Source organism: Mustela nivalis, assembly GCF_964662115.1.
Source record: "Mustela nivalis genome assembly, chromosome: 4".
In the NCBI taxonomy this organism is placed as follows: Eukaryota; Metazoa; Chordata; class Mammalia; order Carnivora; family Mustelidae; genus Mustela; species Mustela nivalis.
Window position 1 is genome coordinate 141366045 of NC_139023.1, and position 17589 is coordinate 141383633.

Here is a 17589-nt window from a genome sequence, read left to right on the forward strand (position 1 = left end):
TAGAGTTTAGGTTAAATTGAGCACACAAAGCTGATCATGCTAGTGTTCTGTGGTGATCAGCTTTTCTTGGGTGTATTGTCCATTTTGTGGAGATTGGCTCTGTTTCTGAATATCCAGTTTCAGGGTTAGTCTGCATTTCTGTTGGAATTTTGGAAACTAGAATAGACCCTTTGGACTTTTTGCAGGGCTGGCAACATTTCAGTGTTGTTAGTCATCTTTTAGTTCTCTGTTAGGGGCTATATGGAAAAGTTACTCTCTTAACTTCCTAGCAATGAATCATCATCTTTCAGATAGCCACACTGTAGCCATCACCTCCTTCTTCCTATGAGGGGACAAAATCTTTTAAACCATGTTCAGAGCAAGCCTAAATGTGTCATTACTTAAGATTCCATCTGTATTTGCTTATTTCTCTTTTTGCTTTCTTCTCATGCTTAGCAGGCTCTCAGATTCTATTTGTAATGAAACAAACCAGACATTTAAACTGGAGGAGGCGTTTTGTGCAGTTGGAAAGACAAGGAGAGGAAGAGGACACATTTTTTCTTAATGCTTGATATGTGCGAAGTGCTTATTCTAGACACTTCTCTTGTGTGAAAAGCTTCCTTTTTCTGTGTGTGTCTTAACATGTTTGTTATTTATTTGTTTATTTAATTTTGTGGTTGACAACTAGACAGATTATGTTATTAAAAATATACATGTGAGGGGCACCTGGGTGGCTCAGTGGTTTAAGCCTCTGCCTTCAGCTCAGGTCATGATCTCAGGGTCCTGGGTTCGAGCCCCACATCGGGCTCTCTGCTCAGCAGGGTGCCTGCTCCCCCCCCCCCCGCCTGCCTCTCTGCCTACTTGTGATCTCTCTCTGTCTATCAAATAAATAAATAAAAATCTTTAAAAAAAAAAAAAACATGGTTTTCCTTCCATTTGAAAAAAAAATGTATACATGTGGTATTTGCGTGGGCATATGCCAAGGTGCTGTGGGTATGTGTTGAGTAAGGGAGTCGTCAGAAAGAATGCAGAAATAGGAAGACATCAGGTGTGTTGGTGCGTCACAAAAATTGGTAGGAAAATAGCTGTCATTATTTGTAGATGCCAGTCCATCTATTGTTCAGTATATGATCAGTCTTCACGCATTTATATTTATGGAAGATATAAGTCATTCTACCTCTGCTTAAATAGAGTGACTTTCACACAGAAACATGTGTCAAAATACATACATAGACATTCACTTAGTATTTATACTGGATTAGATCAGGTGACTGGATTGAGGATTTGAGGTTTGTTACGTTAGAGCATATGGGCAAGTGGTAGGCTAGAAAAGATGTAGGGTGTTTTCAACTTCTTTCTAATTATAGAATCTTATCTATATCAATAAAAGTTTATATTCAACTTTGTAAGAAGTGTATGTGGTGAGCAAAATAATTGTAGGCACCCATGCATCTGTAAAGTATAAATTAGATTTTGATAAAAAGTAAATTGATTCTTGATAAAGTTCTGAATGTTAATGGGACAAACATTCCCATCTGACTCTAACTATTTTCTATTCTTGTAGTATCTTTTTCAGCGATATAGGCTGACTTTTTTTTTTTTTTTTGGCACCCACATATAGCAAATAACTGTGAAACATTTCAAACCTCAAAGTGACACTAAAACTGTGAAGTATGAAATGGAAGTGCCAGAGCGTGTGAGACACATTGCACAGCACTGCTCAGTAATTCAGTGTGTGCATGCAAGAGAAATGACAACACCACTGCAAGATGCAACATGATTAATGCTACAAAAATTAATATATAATGCACTCTCCATTTGGAAACACTCCCTAATGCCTCAAAGTTACCACCTTCTATGTTTAGCAGGCCTGCCCTGGTAATCACACTCCTCTCACTCCAGGAATATCTGCTGTGAGGAGTAAGATTATAAATGAATATCCTTGCCCTGTCAAGGTTACTAAATGGTTATGATTAAGGGCGGTGGTATTTTAGGCTTTTCCATGAATGCTTGTATTTTTCTTCCTAACGTGAATTTTGTTAGCTTTACATTGGTTTGTCTGTATATCTGTCCCCTACTCCTGATGATTGCTCCCTTTCAAGACTTCTTCAGACAGTGTTCTAGGTAGGGTCAAATAGGATCTGTGAGTCCTCAAAATCGAATTCAGGGCCTATATTAGAGTATCCTTAGTTATTTACTTGCTTCTGAGGCTCAGTTCGTGAATTTTTAATGCCTCACTTTTTGGAAGCCTGTTCAGCGAGATTTGGGATTATTATTATTTTTTTTTTTTCAAGATTTTATTTATTTATTTGACAGAGATCACAAGTAGGCAGAGAGGCAGGCAGAGAGAGAGAGACAGGGAAGCAGGCTCCCTGTGGAGCAGAGAGCCCGATGCGGGGCTTGATCCCAGGATCCTGAGATCATGACCTGAGCTGAAGGCAGCGGCCCAACCCACTGAGCCATCCAGGCGTCCCGAGATTTGGGATTATTAGCAAAGCCTCCTATATTCTCTAGGTTAGACACAATGGGAAGGAGAGAGAGTTTCTCCCTGGCGATAATGTCCTCCTTAGTGGTAGAGGAGTCCTGTTAGATAAGTCAAATGCGGGGGAATTGATGCTTTGTCTCTGTGAAAAGCAAAAGAGCCCATATAAACATTAATGGCAGCAGCAATAGACCCCTGTTTTCTGAGTGCTTATACACTCGGTGCTTTCTATGCAGATAGTTTATAACTTATTTGATGCATTAGAATTTAATTTATAATGTTCAGGTGTACGATTCCCTAATTTTGAAAATGAGGAAACTGTGGCTCTGAGAGGCTAAGTGGCTTACCCCAGGCCAGTGGTGGAGCAGCTGCCTCAGGCTCTTGGCTCACTGTTCCTCTGTGCTTCTCCCTCTAAGTATCTCACATTCTCTGGTATGATACATTTCCTGAAGGAGTGAGTTTTTAACAAGTTTTCAAAAACTCTTGAGAGATAATGCAACAGAACGGTTAGTACTAAAGAGTTTGGTGTGTGCCCAGCTGTAAGCTAAAAGAATTTAATGTTGAGGTTTCCTAAGTCAGTACCCAGTGATGGACTTTGTTGGAACAGGAGGAGGGAGCATAGGGAACAGGTAGGAGGGGTGGTGACCTGAGAGAGCTGGATAGAAGACTCACCCATCTTCCAGTCTGTTTCTTAATTCCCTTAATGTGGGTTATCAGTGAAAGAAAGGTGTCAACCCTGCTCATGTTAAGTTTTATATCTTTATCTGCCTATCTGCCTGTCTGTCCCTCTGGACGTCCATCCGTCCACATCTATCTTGATACGAAACAATGTGAGATTTCTGGATCAGAGACAGACTTTTAATTACTCAGAGAACATCTCACCTCAGTTTCCCCAGGCCTCATGTACATTGGATTTATGAATTTTAGGGCTTTGGGGGGGGACATTTGCCTTTCCTTCCCTAGAGAGGCAGGGTGGGCGTTCCCCAGCCTGCCCCAGTGCAAGAGAATAAAAAAGTATGAAAGTGCTTTATCAATGTTAACTAAATCCATTCTTTGAGAAGGAGGTGAGGTGAAGTTCCTTGTATCTTTTACTCTTTGGAATGTAAATAAATGGCTCCAGGGGAGGTGCCTCTTAATCTCTCCTGAACCTCTATCTTTAACTTCCCCAGCTTGTTTGCCATTCAAATATCCTTTAACCCAGGTGCCAGAATCTGTTGCTCAGAAAGCCCTGACGTGCACAAACAGAAAAATATTCATGGAGAATTATCTCCTGACACCTGTTTTAATTCTGTTTAAGGGAAAGATCAAGATGGGCTGATGAGAAATATACACCAGTCTTTGTTCAAAACATCAGGTGGACCAGAGCCCAGTAAGCCCAAGCAAAGGCTCTGATTTGCAAGTCTTTTCAGTGGAGCCACCTCTTTGGTTTTTGTTGCTGTTTGGGTTTTTTTTTTTTTTAGCCATTTGTTTTATTTTTTGTAGGAGAGGGTGACCCAAAAAGATCAATAGAAACACATTTCTTTGGGGCAATTTTGTTAAGCCTTTGGCTATGATGTTTACTTGGTAGAGATTCAGCTATTTCACTGAGGGATATCTGGAATTATTTTGCTTTTGGGGGAAGAGTGTATGCTACCTAATTTGCCAAAGGCTTAATGAGTACTATTGTATTTTATGACTGGGTAAGAGAGATATGAATGCTTGATAGGAAAGTTTTAGGCATAAGAATGTTTCTTTAGCATAATATTACTTTGTGTTTTGTTTTCAATATTTGTGGTATTCCTAAAAGTTTACGTACTTGGTATGTAGTATTTTGGTAGCATTTTATGGCACAGGTAGCCTCCACTTTATAATATGTTATATGTCTACGTGTGCCTTATCTCCTGTATGGATTATAATCAATGTCATGTTATTGTAACATTACAACCACTAATTTTATTGAACATTTACTATATACCAGGCATCGCGCTGAAGTACTTTGTATGTATTATTCACCGAATCCTCATGGTAACCTATTGTCATCATATACATTTTTATAAATTGAGGAAGGTGAATTTAGAGACATGATATAACTTCCTGAGGGTCATACTGATGATAAAGTTAAAATTTGTTTCCCCTCAGGTCTCTCTGTCTTCTTAACTACTTCTCTCTGTGATCCCTTAAAAATAACGCAGCATACCCACCTAAAGGATGAGATTCAGATTCCTGAAACATCATATCAGTTAACATAATAATTTGTACCTGGTAGATATTGAATTGATTATACTTCAGTAAATTGTCTTAAACTTTATTGGAGTTGTGTAATCTTTGTCTCCCTCTTCATTATTATTATTACATTGTATTTTTAGATTTCTGTAAATAGTTACATATTTGTTGTTTTAGTACATTGTGTACTCCTGTTTTACAAATTGAGGTCTCATAGTGGAGTTACATTTTACTGAGAAAACATGTACTAATTTCCAGTATTCTTCTGACATCATAGAGAATTTTATATTCTTTTGCATTTAATTCAATCTGCTTTTGGTTCCTGGCTATTCATTCAGCATTTATTGAGTACCTAATACATGCTAGGCTAGGCACTTGAGGTATTTGTTCAATTAATGAATGGATATCTTTACTGTGGGATTAATAAAATATACACTTTTAGAAAGTGGTGATGACATTTTCTCCTTTTCTTATAACCATCATGGTCTCAGGCACATGGCTGAAGGAGATGGTCAATTACCATTTGTTGGTTGAATGGTATTATGTTGAGAATAGTAACACCTACAGGAGGGTGGAGTACAAAAATATATAGTGAAATCTGAAGTATTCAGATAACTCGTCTAGCATATTTCCCTTTCTGACTAAAAATTCTTTGTATCTGTACCTAGTAAATGCATTGATAAATTAGTTCATTTATTCAGTTAATATTTTTTAAAAGATTTTATTTATTTATTTGAGAGAGAGACAGTGGTTGAGAGAACATGAATGGCATAGGTCAGAAAGAGAGGGACAAGTAGACTCCCTGCTGAGCAGGAGTCCCCAACACGGGAGCTTGATCCCAGAACCCCAAAATCATGATCTGAGCTGAAGGCAGACACTTAACTGATGGAGCCACCCAGGCGCCCCTATATAATTAATATTATTGAGGTTCTTATAATGCTATCTGTGAGTTAGAAAGGGAAAAAAATGTCTCCAATAATAAATAGCTCATAACGTACAGGAAAAAAGTTTGTTTATTCATTCATTCATTCATTCATTCAGTATTTATTAAGCATCTATTATATGCCAGCCACTCTTCTTAACACTGATGGTGTAGTTGTGAAAATGGAGCTTACGTTCAGCTGGGGGAAGACTGGCCAAAAGCATAAAAACAGATAAGATAATCACAAAACACAAAGATCACAATGAAGGAAAGAGAGTGATATAATAGACTGTGGGGACACATTTAGATGCAAATGTCATGAAGGCGTTTCTGAGGAACTCATATTTGATCTCTGATCTCAAGGAGAAGACAAGTGGTACGCTGGTAACTGTCACTCTGGGGAAAAACAAAACAAAACAGTATAACATGTCTGGTTTTTCATGGTTTAAATATGGTTTAAATATTAAACATGGTTTAAATATTGCTGCTGTAGCTAATTTCAGGCTACCAAGAGTTTAACATCTGGATTGCAAAAGTTTCTAAAAATTTAACAACTGACAACTGAAAGCTGGTAGAAGCCAGCTGCAGCTCATCACTAGTAGTAATATGAAGAGAAATCCAGGCAGTGAAAAAAGCCCTGAGAGGGGACAGGAATTTACCTATTGAAGGTCTTGAAGGGAAACCACTGTGGATGTAGAGTAATGGCAGAGAAAATAAGAATAGTGATGTGAAAGTATGTGAGAGAGATTACGAGGAATTGGATGATGTACAGTCCATAGGTCATGGCGAAGAACTGGTTTTTGGTTTAAGAGTGGTGGACAGTGATTGTTGGTTTTAAGGCAAGTGTTATGATCAGATTTACATTTTAACAAAATATGTTGACCTCTATGTGTAAAATGAAGTAATAGAGGCTAGAGGGAGATAGATTAACTACTATTTTTCAGTCCAGGCAAAAGATAATGTTGGCTTAGATAGGGTTATTATTCAACACATATGCATTCTCTTCCTCTTCCACCTTGGATTGGAGGCTGCTTCCCTGACCCACTGATTGTGAGACTGGCCCTCTGCTTGCTTTAGCCAACAGAAGGTAAGAAGTCATGATGCAAGCAATACCTTTAAATACATTAGTGGTTTAACTTGTCTCTTATACTCAGTCTGCCGTGAAAAGACTGTGCCCCAGGTAGATGCACCCTCCAGCCCGGCCCATCTAAGCCAGCTGACTCAGAGATGCTCTGGCCAAGTCGAGTTACTGTGAGCCAGAGAACTCTAAATTTGTAATCCACTGATTTTTGGTTTGGGTTTTAATGCAGCATTAAAGTGACAATTGTTGTGGTATTAATGGAATTGGAGAGAAATGGGCAAATTGAGGATACATCTTAGTGATATGTAATAAGTTTCTGATTTGAATGGGTTTCTGATTTGTAAGACAATGTCATTTACAGTCACGGGAAATAAAAGAAAGAACAGTTTGGGGGAGAAAATCAAAAGCTCTGTTAAAAATATTTGAGATACTAATGCAGGTTTACATGTAAGATATATACATGAGTGAAATTTTGAGGACGGGTGTGGTATAGAGAATAATGTTTTGGTCATTGGTGTGTGGACGTAATTCGTCCAAGGAGCTGGATGAAGTCTCCTAAGGGACAAGTGATATTGACCCAAGTGTAAACCCAAGGCACTCCATTCTCTAGAGGTTTGATAAAAGGGACGGAGTCAGCAAAGGAGATTGAACATGAACAGCCTAGTGTTTGTAGGAGCAAAACCAGAAGAAAGCATCACATAATCTCTTCATAGGAGAGTCACCACTGCCATTGTGTACTGCTGAAGGCCCAGTAAAAATCAGACAGATTTATCCGGTGGGCATGATAGCACAGAAGTCATTGTGTCCTTGATATGGTGACCATACAAACCATATTGGGAATGGACCAGAGGGTAAGTGGAGTGAGGACGTGTAAACCATATGTATAGATAGTCAGTTTTAACATTTTCCTATAAAACAAGGAGAAGGTTTTGTTTTGTTTTTAAGTGATAGCTGTGATGATGACTGAGTGAGAGGTAATCAAAGTTAAAGCCTTTTATTTGACTTTGGTCAGTTCGTTTACCCATCCCACTTACTGTTTATTTAAAATTGTTGCCATTCTCCTGAAGATTCCTTCTGTACTTCTATAATAAACTTATATACCCCTCTCCCAGTAAATGACCTCGCCTTCTACTTCATGTAGAAAATAAATGTCTTGATGGCGAACCCTCTAAAAACTTATTCATAACAACCTAAAATCTTATCCACCTTCATTTAGAAGAAAATACCTATTTTCTCTAGATTATGGCTAAATTCTATCTCATCCCTTCCCTTCCTGCCAGGAACTTATCTCATCTCTTACATATTATTTCTTTGTTTTATGTCTCTGCCTTGTCCTTTCCAATAATATATAAGCATCCTAGAGTCTCTCCATCTTAAAAATATATTGACACCAAAACATTCTTTCTCAAACTTATGTCTCTGTGATGGTCATTTCACCCCTCTCCTCCCTCTCAAACTGCATTTTTCAAAGGGAGAATCTACATTTATTATCTCTAATAACTTTATTTCAAATCAGTGAAATCTTGCTTCTACTTCCATCTTTCCTTTTAACTGTCCACCAATAGCCTCATAATTCCTTGTCTTAAATGTATGAGATAATGGAAATAAGTTTTTATAACACTGCATTTGGGATTACTCAATTATTTGTATAACTAATTATTCAGTTAATTGAATTCCCTAGGACATAGCCTTCATAATCCTCACATTATATCTTGCATCCCTGGTGCCTAGCTGATTGCCTGTCACGTTAGAGGCATTTGGTAAATATTTGTTGAATTAATGATTGAATAAGTGGATGTTGTATAAAAACACAACCCCTGTCCTCAAGAGACCATGAAAGAGTTCACAATCTAGGGAGGAATTGGCATTCTATATAACACACATGTGCTAGAAATTCCAACAGTAGAAAATCATATGACATCCACCCAGCCCACACACTAGAATGTGAAATGTCAGTAAATTGCAATCTGTCATTCTTGACTAATGAATCTGTCTATAAATTTGCAACATTAAGTTTTAAGTTTTATTATAGTTCATATGAAATTGAATATAATTTAAATAGTGGATCTTAAAAAAGAGAAAGTTGAGAAAAATATTTTATAATTACTCAATTTACAAAATCCAAAATTTCATTTTTTGAATGAATAGGATCTGGAAATAATCCGTGTGAAGCACTTTCTTAGTGTTATTAAGTCTCTGTGTTGAAGATACCTTAAAATTCTTCTAGCCCAACTATTTTCACGATATAAAATTTCTTAAGGTTTTCTTGGAAGTTCCTGTCCAGTCTCTACCAGGAAACACCAGGGGAATACATTCCGTTGTACAGTATCCAGTTTCTGAATTATTAAAGTTCTAAATTCTAAAAACAAAACAAAACAAAACAAAACAAAACAAAAAAATACCTAGCTCCTGGTAACTTCCATTGATCTAGCTTATGTATTTAAGATTGGCTGCTTTTAGCCACCTGAATTAGAGCTTCTGGGCTTGCTTGTTCATTTTTGTGGAAGAGGAAGAAATAGGGATTCTTTATGAAATTTAGGGGAGAAATGAGGATCAGTTGAAGGAGAACGTACATAGTGTCTACCATATCTGAGAAAAAAATTGAAAGAAATTAATCCTTTATATTGACAAACAGAAATTAGCAATATTAAAATTTTATGTAATTGAATAAGATGTTCAATATTTTATTTATTGATTCATATAACAAATGTTTGATGAACATGTTCAATATTGAAATGAAGTGCTAAGGATTCAACGGGATAAATTCAGTTCACATCATTAAGAAAGTTTACAGACTAATAAGGAGAGGGTGGGCCAAGTAAACAATGAGTGTTGCAAATTGTTTCAATGTTAAGATAGACCGAGGAGCTGAGTCTTGAAATATGAATGGCTAGCAAAATGGAGGAAAGTATATCAGGCATTCCTTCATTAGACACATTTTTAAAATCAAACACTTGAGAATCCAAAATGGAAAAAAAAAAACAACAACAACAACACAGAAGAACAAATCTAAACTTAGGACAGAGTCCAGCTTCTGTTCCTGGTAGTTTGGTAGTTACTGCATGTTCCTGGTGGCTCACGGCTACCATTGGACCTTGCATGGGCAAGGAAGGCACACAGAAAATAACTATAGCACTTGCAAGATGGGAAGTCAGGGCAGAGACCTCCCCAAATCTGAGACTCCTCAAAAGGTGATGCTGTTAATGAAAGACTAAACCAGGAAAATAAAAAGCCTTGCTTTGTAAGAAGGAAATGACAGTGAAGGGGGACAATTTCAGCCTTGGCTCTGAGGGAGGGAAAAATCAAGAAATTTCCCCTTATGATTTGTAACCACAAATAAGCTCACATGGGACTGAATCAAAATCCATATTACCAGTATTTCAGAAATCCCTAAGTGAGAGATTAGTTTAACATTATTATGAATTGAAGTTTCTCTCAGCAGCCTGGAGGAAAAACAAATCATTTCTTGAGGAATGGATCTTAATCCCAGGTTGCAAATAATTCCCATTCCTACAGAATATGAGTTTACAATTCCAAAAAATTTTAAATGCATGAAGAAATAGTCACTCTGAGTGATAAATTTAGCCCTCCAGTTCTCTCAAAATGCAATTGGATTTAAAAAGACCATAGATAATAAAATTGTCTGATAGAATAGAATAAAAAATAAGTAGGCTTAATATGTTTAAAAAGTATAAAAATATGAATGAACTAGAGACAATAAAAATGTTCAAGAAGATTTGATAAAGCAGTTAACTTCTAGAAATAAATATATACTAACTTAAATAAGTTTTGTATGTTTTTAAATATAGATTTAATAGAGCTAAAGATAGAATTAGTAAACTAGAAATGGTACCCTAAGAAAGGTACCCTATGAAAGATTAAGAGCTCTAGAGTATATATTGAGACCTTAATACAAATCTAATCAGCGTTCTCTTTTTTTTTAAAAAAATATTATTTATTTATTTGACAGACAGAGATCACAAGTAGGCAGAGAAGCAGGCAGAGAGAGAGAGGAGGAAGCAGGCTCCCTGCTGAGCAGAGAGCCCAATGCGGGACTCAATCCCAGGACCCTGAGATCATGACCTGAGCTGAAGGCAGCAGCTTAACCCACTGAACCACCCAGGCGCCCTAATTAGAGTTTTCTAATAAAGAAACACTAGAGAAGGGGGAGAATAGTAATTATCGAAGAGATCATGACCACTGCTCCTTGGAGGCATGATTCCAGGTCTGGGACAGGGGAAGGACAAAGTGAGCCTAGAACTCTTACTGTGGCAGAAAGGAAGGAATGTTAAAAGGGTAATGGAGATATGTCAAATTGTACAGAAACTGACTGGCTGATTTTGACATTATGAGCATGAAAAAGAATAACACACTGGGGGCGCCTGGGTGGCTCAGTGGGTTAAGCCGCTGCCTTCAGCTCAGGTCATGATCTCAGGGTCCTGGGATCGAGTCCCACATCGGGCTCTCTGCTCAGCAGGGGGCCTGCTTCCCTTCCTCTCTCTCTGTGATCTCTTCCCTTCCTCTCTCCTACTGTGATCTCTCTCTGTCAAATAAATAAATAAATAAATAAATAAATAAAGAAAGAAAGAAAGAATAACACACTGAATGAAAATAGAATTAATGTGTCCCAAAAAGAAAGAGAAAGACAAAGAAGAAAATCTCTCCTTTACAGATTAATGCTAGTTTATAAATAGAGAAGAAAACACAGAATTATTAAAAAAACACACATTATTTTGCAATTACCGCTGTAATAACTGACTTAGGCAAGAGTTATTAGTGGGTGCTGAACCATGTTTTTATGAAAGATGGTTGGGGAACAGCCAAAGTATCAGCCAGAAATTACTTAGTGATTACAAAGAGGAAAATGTGCATTTATAATGGAAATATTTGATAGTGGCCACCTTAATCAAATGATTAAATTTAGTAACACCTTTAAAAAAATTTTAAAGACTTTTTATTTATTCATTTGAGAGAGAGAGGGAGAGAGCACAGCAGCGGGAGAGGCAGAGGGAGAGGGAGATGCAGACTCCCCACTGAGCTGGGAGCGGCATGTGGAGCTCAGTCCCAGGACCTGAAGATAGTTCTGAGCCAAAGGCAGATGATAAACCATCTGAGCCACCCAGGTGCCCCTAGTAACACCTTTTGGTGTGATGTAGTAGGACCACTTCTGTACTATTCCGGTCAAAAATATTTAATTTTAATTCAGTCATAAATAGTGGGAAGAATTCAGATTGCCTTCAAGAATGTCAAAAAAGATGAAAAAGGGTAGGAGGAATGTTCTAGTCAGTGCTGTCCTGTTGAAAGACAATGCAAACCATAGGTGTAATTTAAAGTTTTCTGGTGGCCACACTAAAAAAGGTGAAGAGAAACAGATGAGATTAATTTCAATACTATATTTTATTTAATTCAATATATGAAATTATAATTTAAACATTTAATTAATGTAGCATTTTAATTAGATATATTACATTTTGTAGTAATTTTAGAAATTCAGAGTGTATTTATACATAGAGTATAGTGAATGTATAGGAGATATATTTGTTCTTAGGAGCTATGTGATGAAATATTTAAACGTGAAAAATCATACTGTTTGTAGCTTACTTTCTAATGGTAAAGCAAAAAAAATTATATATATATACATATATACATGTATATATATATATACATGTACAGACATATGTGTGTGCATATACATATTAGTAAGTTTATAAAATTTTATGTAAACAACTACATTAAGAAGTGTAATTTATTAAATCAATATAGAAAAATAATGAGAGAATATACATTTTCAGACAGATATGGAGCATAATGAAAATTAACTACACACTATAAGTAAACTTTAAATAATTTGAAATTATACATCATATTCTCTGATTGCAGTGAAATTAAATTTAAAAAATGACAATGATAATTTAAAGTCCCATAATTTGAAAATCAAAAATTACTTATGGAAAGTAAGGAGGACGGATTGGAGGGTATCATGTATGGAGGCAAGAATTCAAGGGAAGAGGCTATTAGTGTTCAGAGGACAGATGATAAAGGTCTGCTTTGAGGCAGTGTGTGGGAAGAGAAGGAAGGGATTTAATGACTGATTGTATGAAGGTTGAGGGGGGAATGAGTTTAAGTAACTTCCAGGTAGATGGATGGACGGTAGTGTCATTAATTGTGAGAGAGAAATGTTAATTGGGATGTCTTTGGGACATGTGTATAAAGATTATTTGTTATTCAAATTTGGCATTTGAGAGTGATCTGGGCAAGATACATAGATATTTGAGGCATCTACATTTAGATGATAAATTTAACCACGGGCATGGACCAGATCATTCAAGTAAATGGTCAGAAGACAGCCAAGGGAAGAGCCGTGGTGTGTACACAGTAGCTGGAGGTAGTCAAAGCAAAATGAGTCCACAAAGGAGACAGGTGAAAGAGTCAGAAGTGAAGGAAGTTGAATGACGGTTTCCAGTTGAAGGAGTGGTCAATTCCAGCTGAAAGCCGAGCGAAGTGTGGTATATAGTATAAAGGACCAGAACCCTTTGGTTGACAGTTCTCATGCCTTATGCTCCGTATGTTGGATTTCGTTACAAAAGCCCCATATTGATTTTGCTTAATTTTGCTAGCTTGTCCAGGGAGGACAAGGTAGTGAAGGAGTTAATTGTGTGGACTCTGAGGACAGATTACCTGGATACAAAACTCTGTAGCTTACCAACCAGGTAAGCTTAGATGAATTACTTGACCTATGTGTACCTCGGATTTCTCTTTAAAATGAAAATAATGGTAGTGCCGACCTTATGGTTTTATTGAGAAGATTAAATAAATTAATGTATATAAAGTGTATAAAACAAACAAACCCACATTTATTATTTTACCTGCATTTTCTTTTCCCAGTCTCCTGTTTGTCTCTTATTTACCAATTATTCTAATTAGAGGTGATTTATAATTTAGATTCCAGAGCTGATTTCTAGAGTTTGGTGTAATTGGTTTAGAGACTAGATTTTATGTAAAGGGAATAGTTACGATTTGCCTAAAGTCACACAATAGTCTGGTTTCCCATCCAAAGGTTTAGTAAACTAATTAGAAGTAGTGTTGAATTCTTTATATGCTTTAAGTGCCTTTCTAGAAATCTCCCTTTTCTTTAAGGGATACAACTATTCTTTTTTTTTAAACTTTGGATGCAGTCCTAACATGATTTAGTTAAATGTTACCATAGGGGGCTTTTAGTTTAACATTTAAATGGATTATGGCTAGAGTTTTTAACAGATTTTTTTCAAAATAGGCATATAGGGGTACACATGCGGCTGGGTTGGTAGAGCATACAACACTTGATCAGGGTTGTGAGTTCAAGCCCCATATTGTGTGTAAAGATTACTAGAAACAATAATAATAATCTTTAAAAAAACAACAAAAATGCCATATCTTTTGCTTTATTAATTATTATAGTAACAAAAGCATTCTTTAGCATCACTGTAAAATTCACTCCTCAGATCTCCGGATCACACATTTCATGACCTTTCCTTCTTAACCCTTTTTCTCCTTTGCTTTTCTGCAGTGATTTTTGCTGTTAGTCATCCTGTCCATTGAGAATGGCAGTCAAGTCTTATTAATTGGTATATCCTACGTCTCCCCTCTCTAGGAGTTAGCACAGTTTTCACTAAGTAGATGTTCCTGAATTAAATAAAATAAGATGCATATTGAGTGTCACGGTGCAGCTCCAAAGACTGCCCACCTGGGTTTGCATATTGATTCTACCTCTTGCTAGCTATGTAACCTTGGGGAAGTTAGTCTCTGCTTCTCTGCTTCAGTCTTCTCATCTGTAAAATGGGGAGAAGAACAGAACCTAATTTATGGTGTACATGAAGAATAAAATCTGGTAACCCATGTATAGCAATTAGCACACAGCATATGACAAATATTTTCAAGATTCAAACTTAAAAATTCCTTCTCTACTTCTTCATTTTAATATGTTTCTCAGTCTGCCACATGTCTTTATATAAAGTGTGTCTTTTGAGAGTTCCCTAGTCATCCTCCAAAGTAATAAGCAAGTCAGAAATGACCCTCTTTCTCTGATTAGGCACCTGAGCCTCCTAAGCTGTTGGGCAATAGTGATGGAGGAACTTTTCACTCCTAGGGATACAGGTTGGAGCTCTGGCTCAGCACCTTTTAACTTACCAGAGTTTGGGTAGGCTACTTTCCTCCCGTGTAAAAAAGTAATCACTATGCTTCACCGAAAACAAACAAACGAAAATGCCAAAACTAGTTCTGAGGCTGTAGTGTGAGATGTTTGCAGGGAATGCTAAACAACCCTCCTGGTATATTATAAATAGTCCATACATTTTAACATTTTGTTTTCCTTTTCTCCAAAATTTTTATATTCTGTGTTATATATTTTAAATCTAAATTGACATAATGTGGTCAACTGTGCTCTTCTGTTTGTTAGTATTAACACACCAAGCAGTTTGCAAATATTTCCAAAGCAGAGGGTTTCATTTCATAAGTTCCCTGTGTCATGAATATATCTTTAACATACCTGAGTTGGTAGCGAGAAAGTGCTTCATAAATATCAACTTAATATTTTGTTCTGAGGTTTTAAACTCTGTTAGCCCTATTATCTGTGCATAATAGAAGGTAATAGGTACTTAAATATATTTATGTAAATTTCTATTTAGACTCTAAGAACTACTTTTTTTTTTTTTTAAGGAGAAGTTTGCCTTTTCTGGACTTCAGTCTTACTCAATAGGTTGATGAGTGTTCCTATTTACATTAACTAATGATTGCTAAATTATTTTAAAATAGCAGACTCTCCTATAAAAGCTAAGCCTTATGATGATAATGATGATAATAATGCTGATGTATATAAATGAGACTGTTGGTGTTCATCGGTATGTGCTGTACTATTGCAGACATTTCTTAGGGAGCTATCTCCTTTCTGATATATGCAGTTCATTTACTCTATACCTTCAGTGCTAAATTTTAGTAATTGCAAAACATCTGAGGAGCATGGGGTGAGAAAAAACACTCAGATGTGTTTTTAGAGTATCTTTGGGTTAGTAATTTGTTTGAAAAATGTTGTTTCTCTTGTTATTAAAAAATCTGTGATTTGCAATTTAATTCAAAAAATGCACTTAGAACTTGAAAACAAATGGTATACAATTAAAACTTTTTTTTTTTAAATTCCAGAACAAGTTAAACTGGGTAAAATAGTGACAAATATTGAATCAGTGGGTAAAAAAATGGAGAAAGAAAAGCATCAGCACCATGGGAAGTCCAGGTAATGTGTAATTGGTTATATCCTATAGAAAATGTATAGTTTTATTCTACCGTGCCAATGTTTCCTGACCAATTGTCATGGTTTCTCAAGTCTGTTAACACTCCATGCATGAGGCTAATTTATCCTTCTGCTTGAGTCCCTCAAAGCATATCAATTATCAAAATTTTAGTTTTCAGTTCAATTAACTTTTGAACTGGGGGAATGTCTGAGTAGTTAAGCAGACCATCTGGGTTTTACAGTGCATAAGCTCAAATCCAATTTGTGGCTTTCTTGAGAAAAATGCCATATTTTATGATAATAGTACATAAGTTTAGAATTTTAATAACTCATCTGCAGCAATTATGGGGTAGATTTAAGTTATAATTTTTCTTTTGTAATTAATAATTTAAAGTTAGTCTTTTTCCAACAGAAGGTGAGGCTGATCCTATAGAGCAGAGTTTCAGGACAGGCATTTTGAGCATTGCTTCTGCTTTCCAAAGGTGTGTGGAGATGGGGCAGTTACTTTTCTGAATTATTCCACTAAATGACATCATCTTCAAGATAACTTTATAGTTATGTACATAACTGTTAACCTTAGAGCTACAGAACCTTTAAAGGCTCTTGAACACATTTTGTAGGAACACTATACATGTAGAAAGTAAATACTGCTTTGTTAAAATGTATTTTTCAGTGGGTTGTTTTATATTACTTCACAATGTAACCTTGTCAGAAATTTGGGGTAATTGGCACAATTGTAAATACTAAAAAGTTGAGAAATTATTGCCTTGGCTTTTGAGAGTAACATGGACTTTCCAACATTTATCTGGCAAACTGTGCTTAACAGTAAATGATTCATGCTCACAAGTAACCACTTACGTGGCTTAAATATAATATGATATTCAAATTTGGGAGAATGGAATATATGTACAGTTCTAAGACTGAGGGTTTGGTAGGGGAAGATATTAATTGCATAGAAAAGAAATGCTTGTATTGGGAATTTACTCGTTTTTAAAAATTTACTTTTAGCCTTTACTTAAGCCAAGACCCAGGTTTGTCTAGCAGAGTGGTTAACTGCTAAAAGAACAGTTAGCAGACCAATTTAACCAAATAGTTTAGAATTTCAAGTAAGCCATTAGTAGCTGGAAACGTTAACTGAACTAATCTGAAAACCTACCATTTTCAGTGTATTGAGATGGGGCCAAAAATTCAAGAAAGAATAATAATGACTCAAGGATATGAGGCGCACTCCTCAATAATAAATCCGATCAGGTAGAATATCTTTCAGTATGTCTTTCTCAGGAGAGTCAAGTATTTCTCAAAGAATTGTTTCTTCTGCAACTGGTGGAAGATAAAGGTTGCTTGACACCCTAACACTCCATTTTTAATGAAAACATGTCCTCCTTAATGAGGAAGAGCAACACCCTTCGAAATTAAGAGCAAGTACATGTACTTCCAGTGACAGCCTGGGGCACATAAAGCCTGAACTTCAATCCACCAGGGTTGCTTTGTCTTTATTTATAGCTAGCTTATGGCAGTAACTTGTTTCCTACCTTAGCGGTTAGCTTCATTTCATTAGTGTTGGAAGTGGGGTGGGAATACAGAAGGGAAGACAAATCAGTGTTCTGGGACATGGCGACTCAGGGTGTTAGAAAATCTGTGGTTAGCTAGGCCAATAAGAT

At 36.4% G+C, this 17589-nt stretch overlaps 1 protein-coding gene across 1 annotated transcript in view; it reads left to right on the forward strand.

Moving 5' to 3' along the window:
* IQCM (IQ motif containing M) overlaps positions 1–17589 on the forward strand; it is a 436096-nt gene that overhangs the window by 96726 nt on the left and 321781 nt on the right. Inside the window, exon 6 of the mRNA XM_082727609.1 lies at positions 15841–15931. Coding sequence (XP_082583735.1) covers positions 15841–15931 — 91 coding nt within the window. The remainder of the gene's footprint in view (positions 1–15840; positions 15932–17589) is intronic.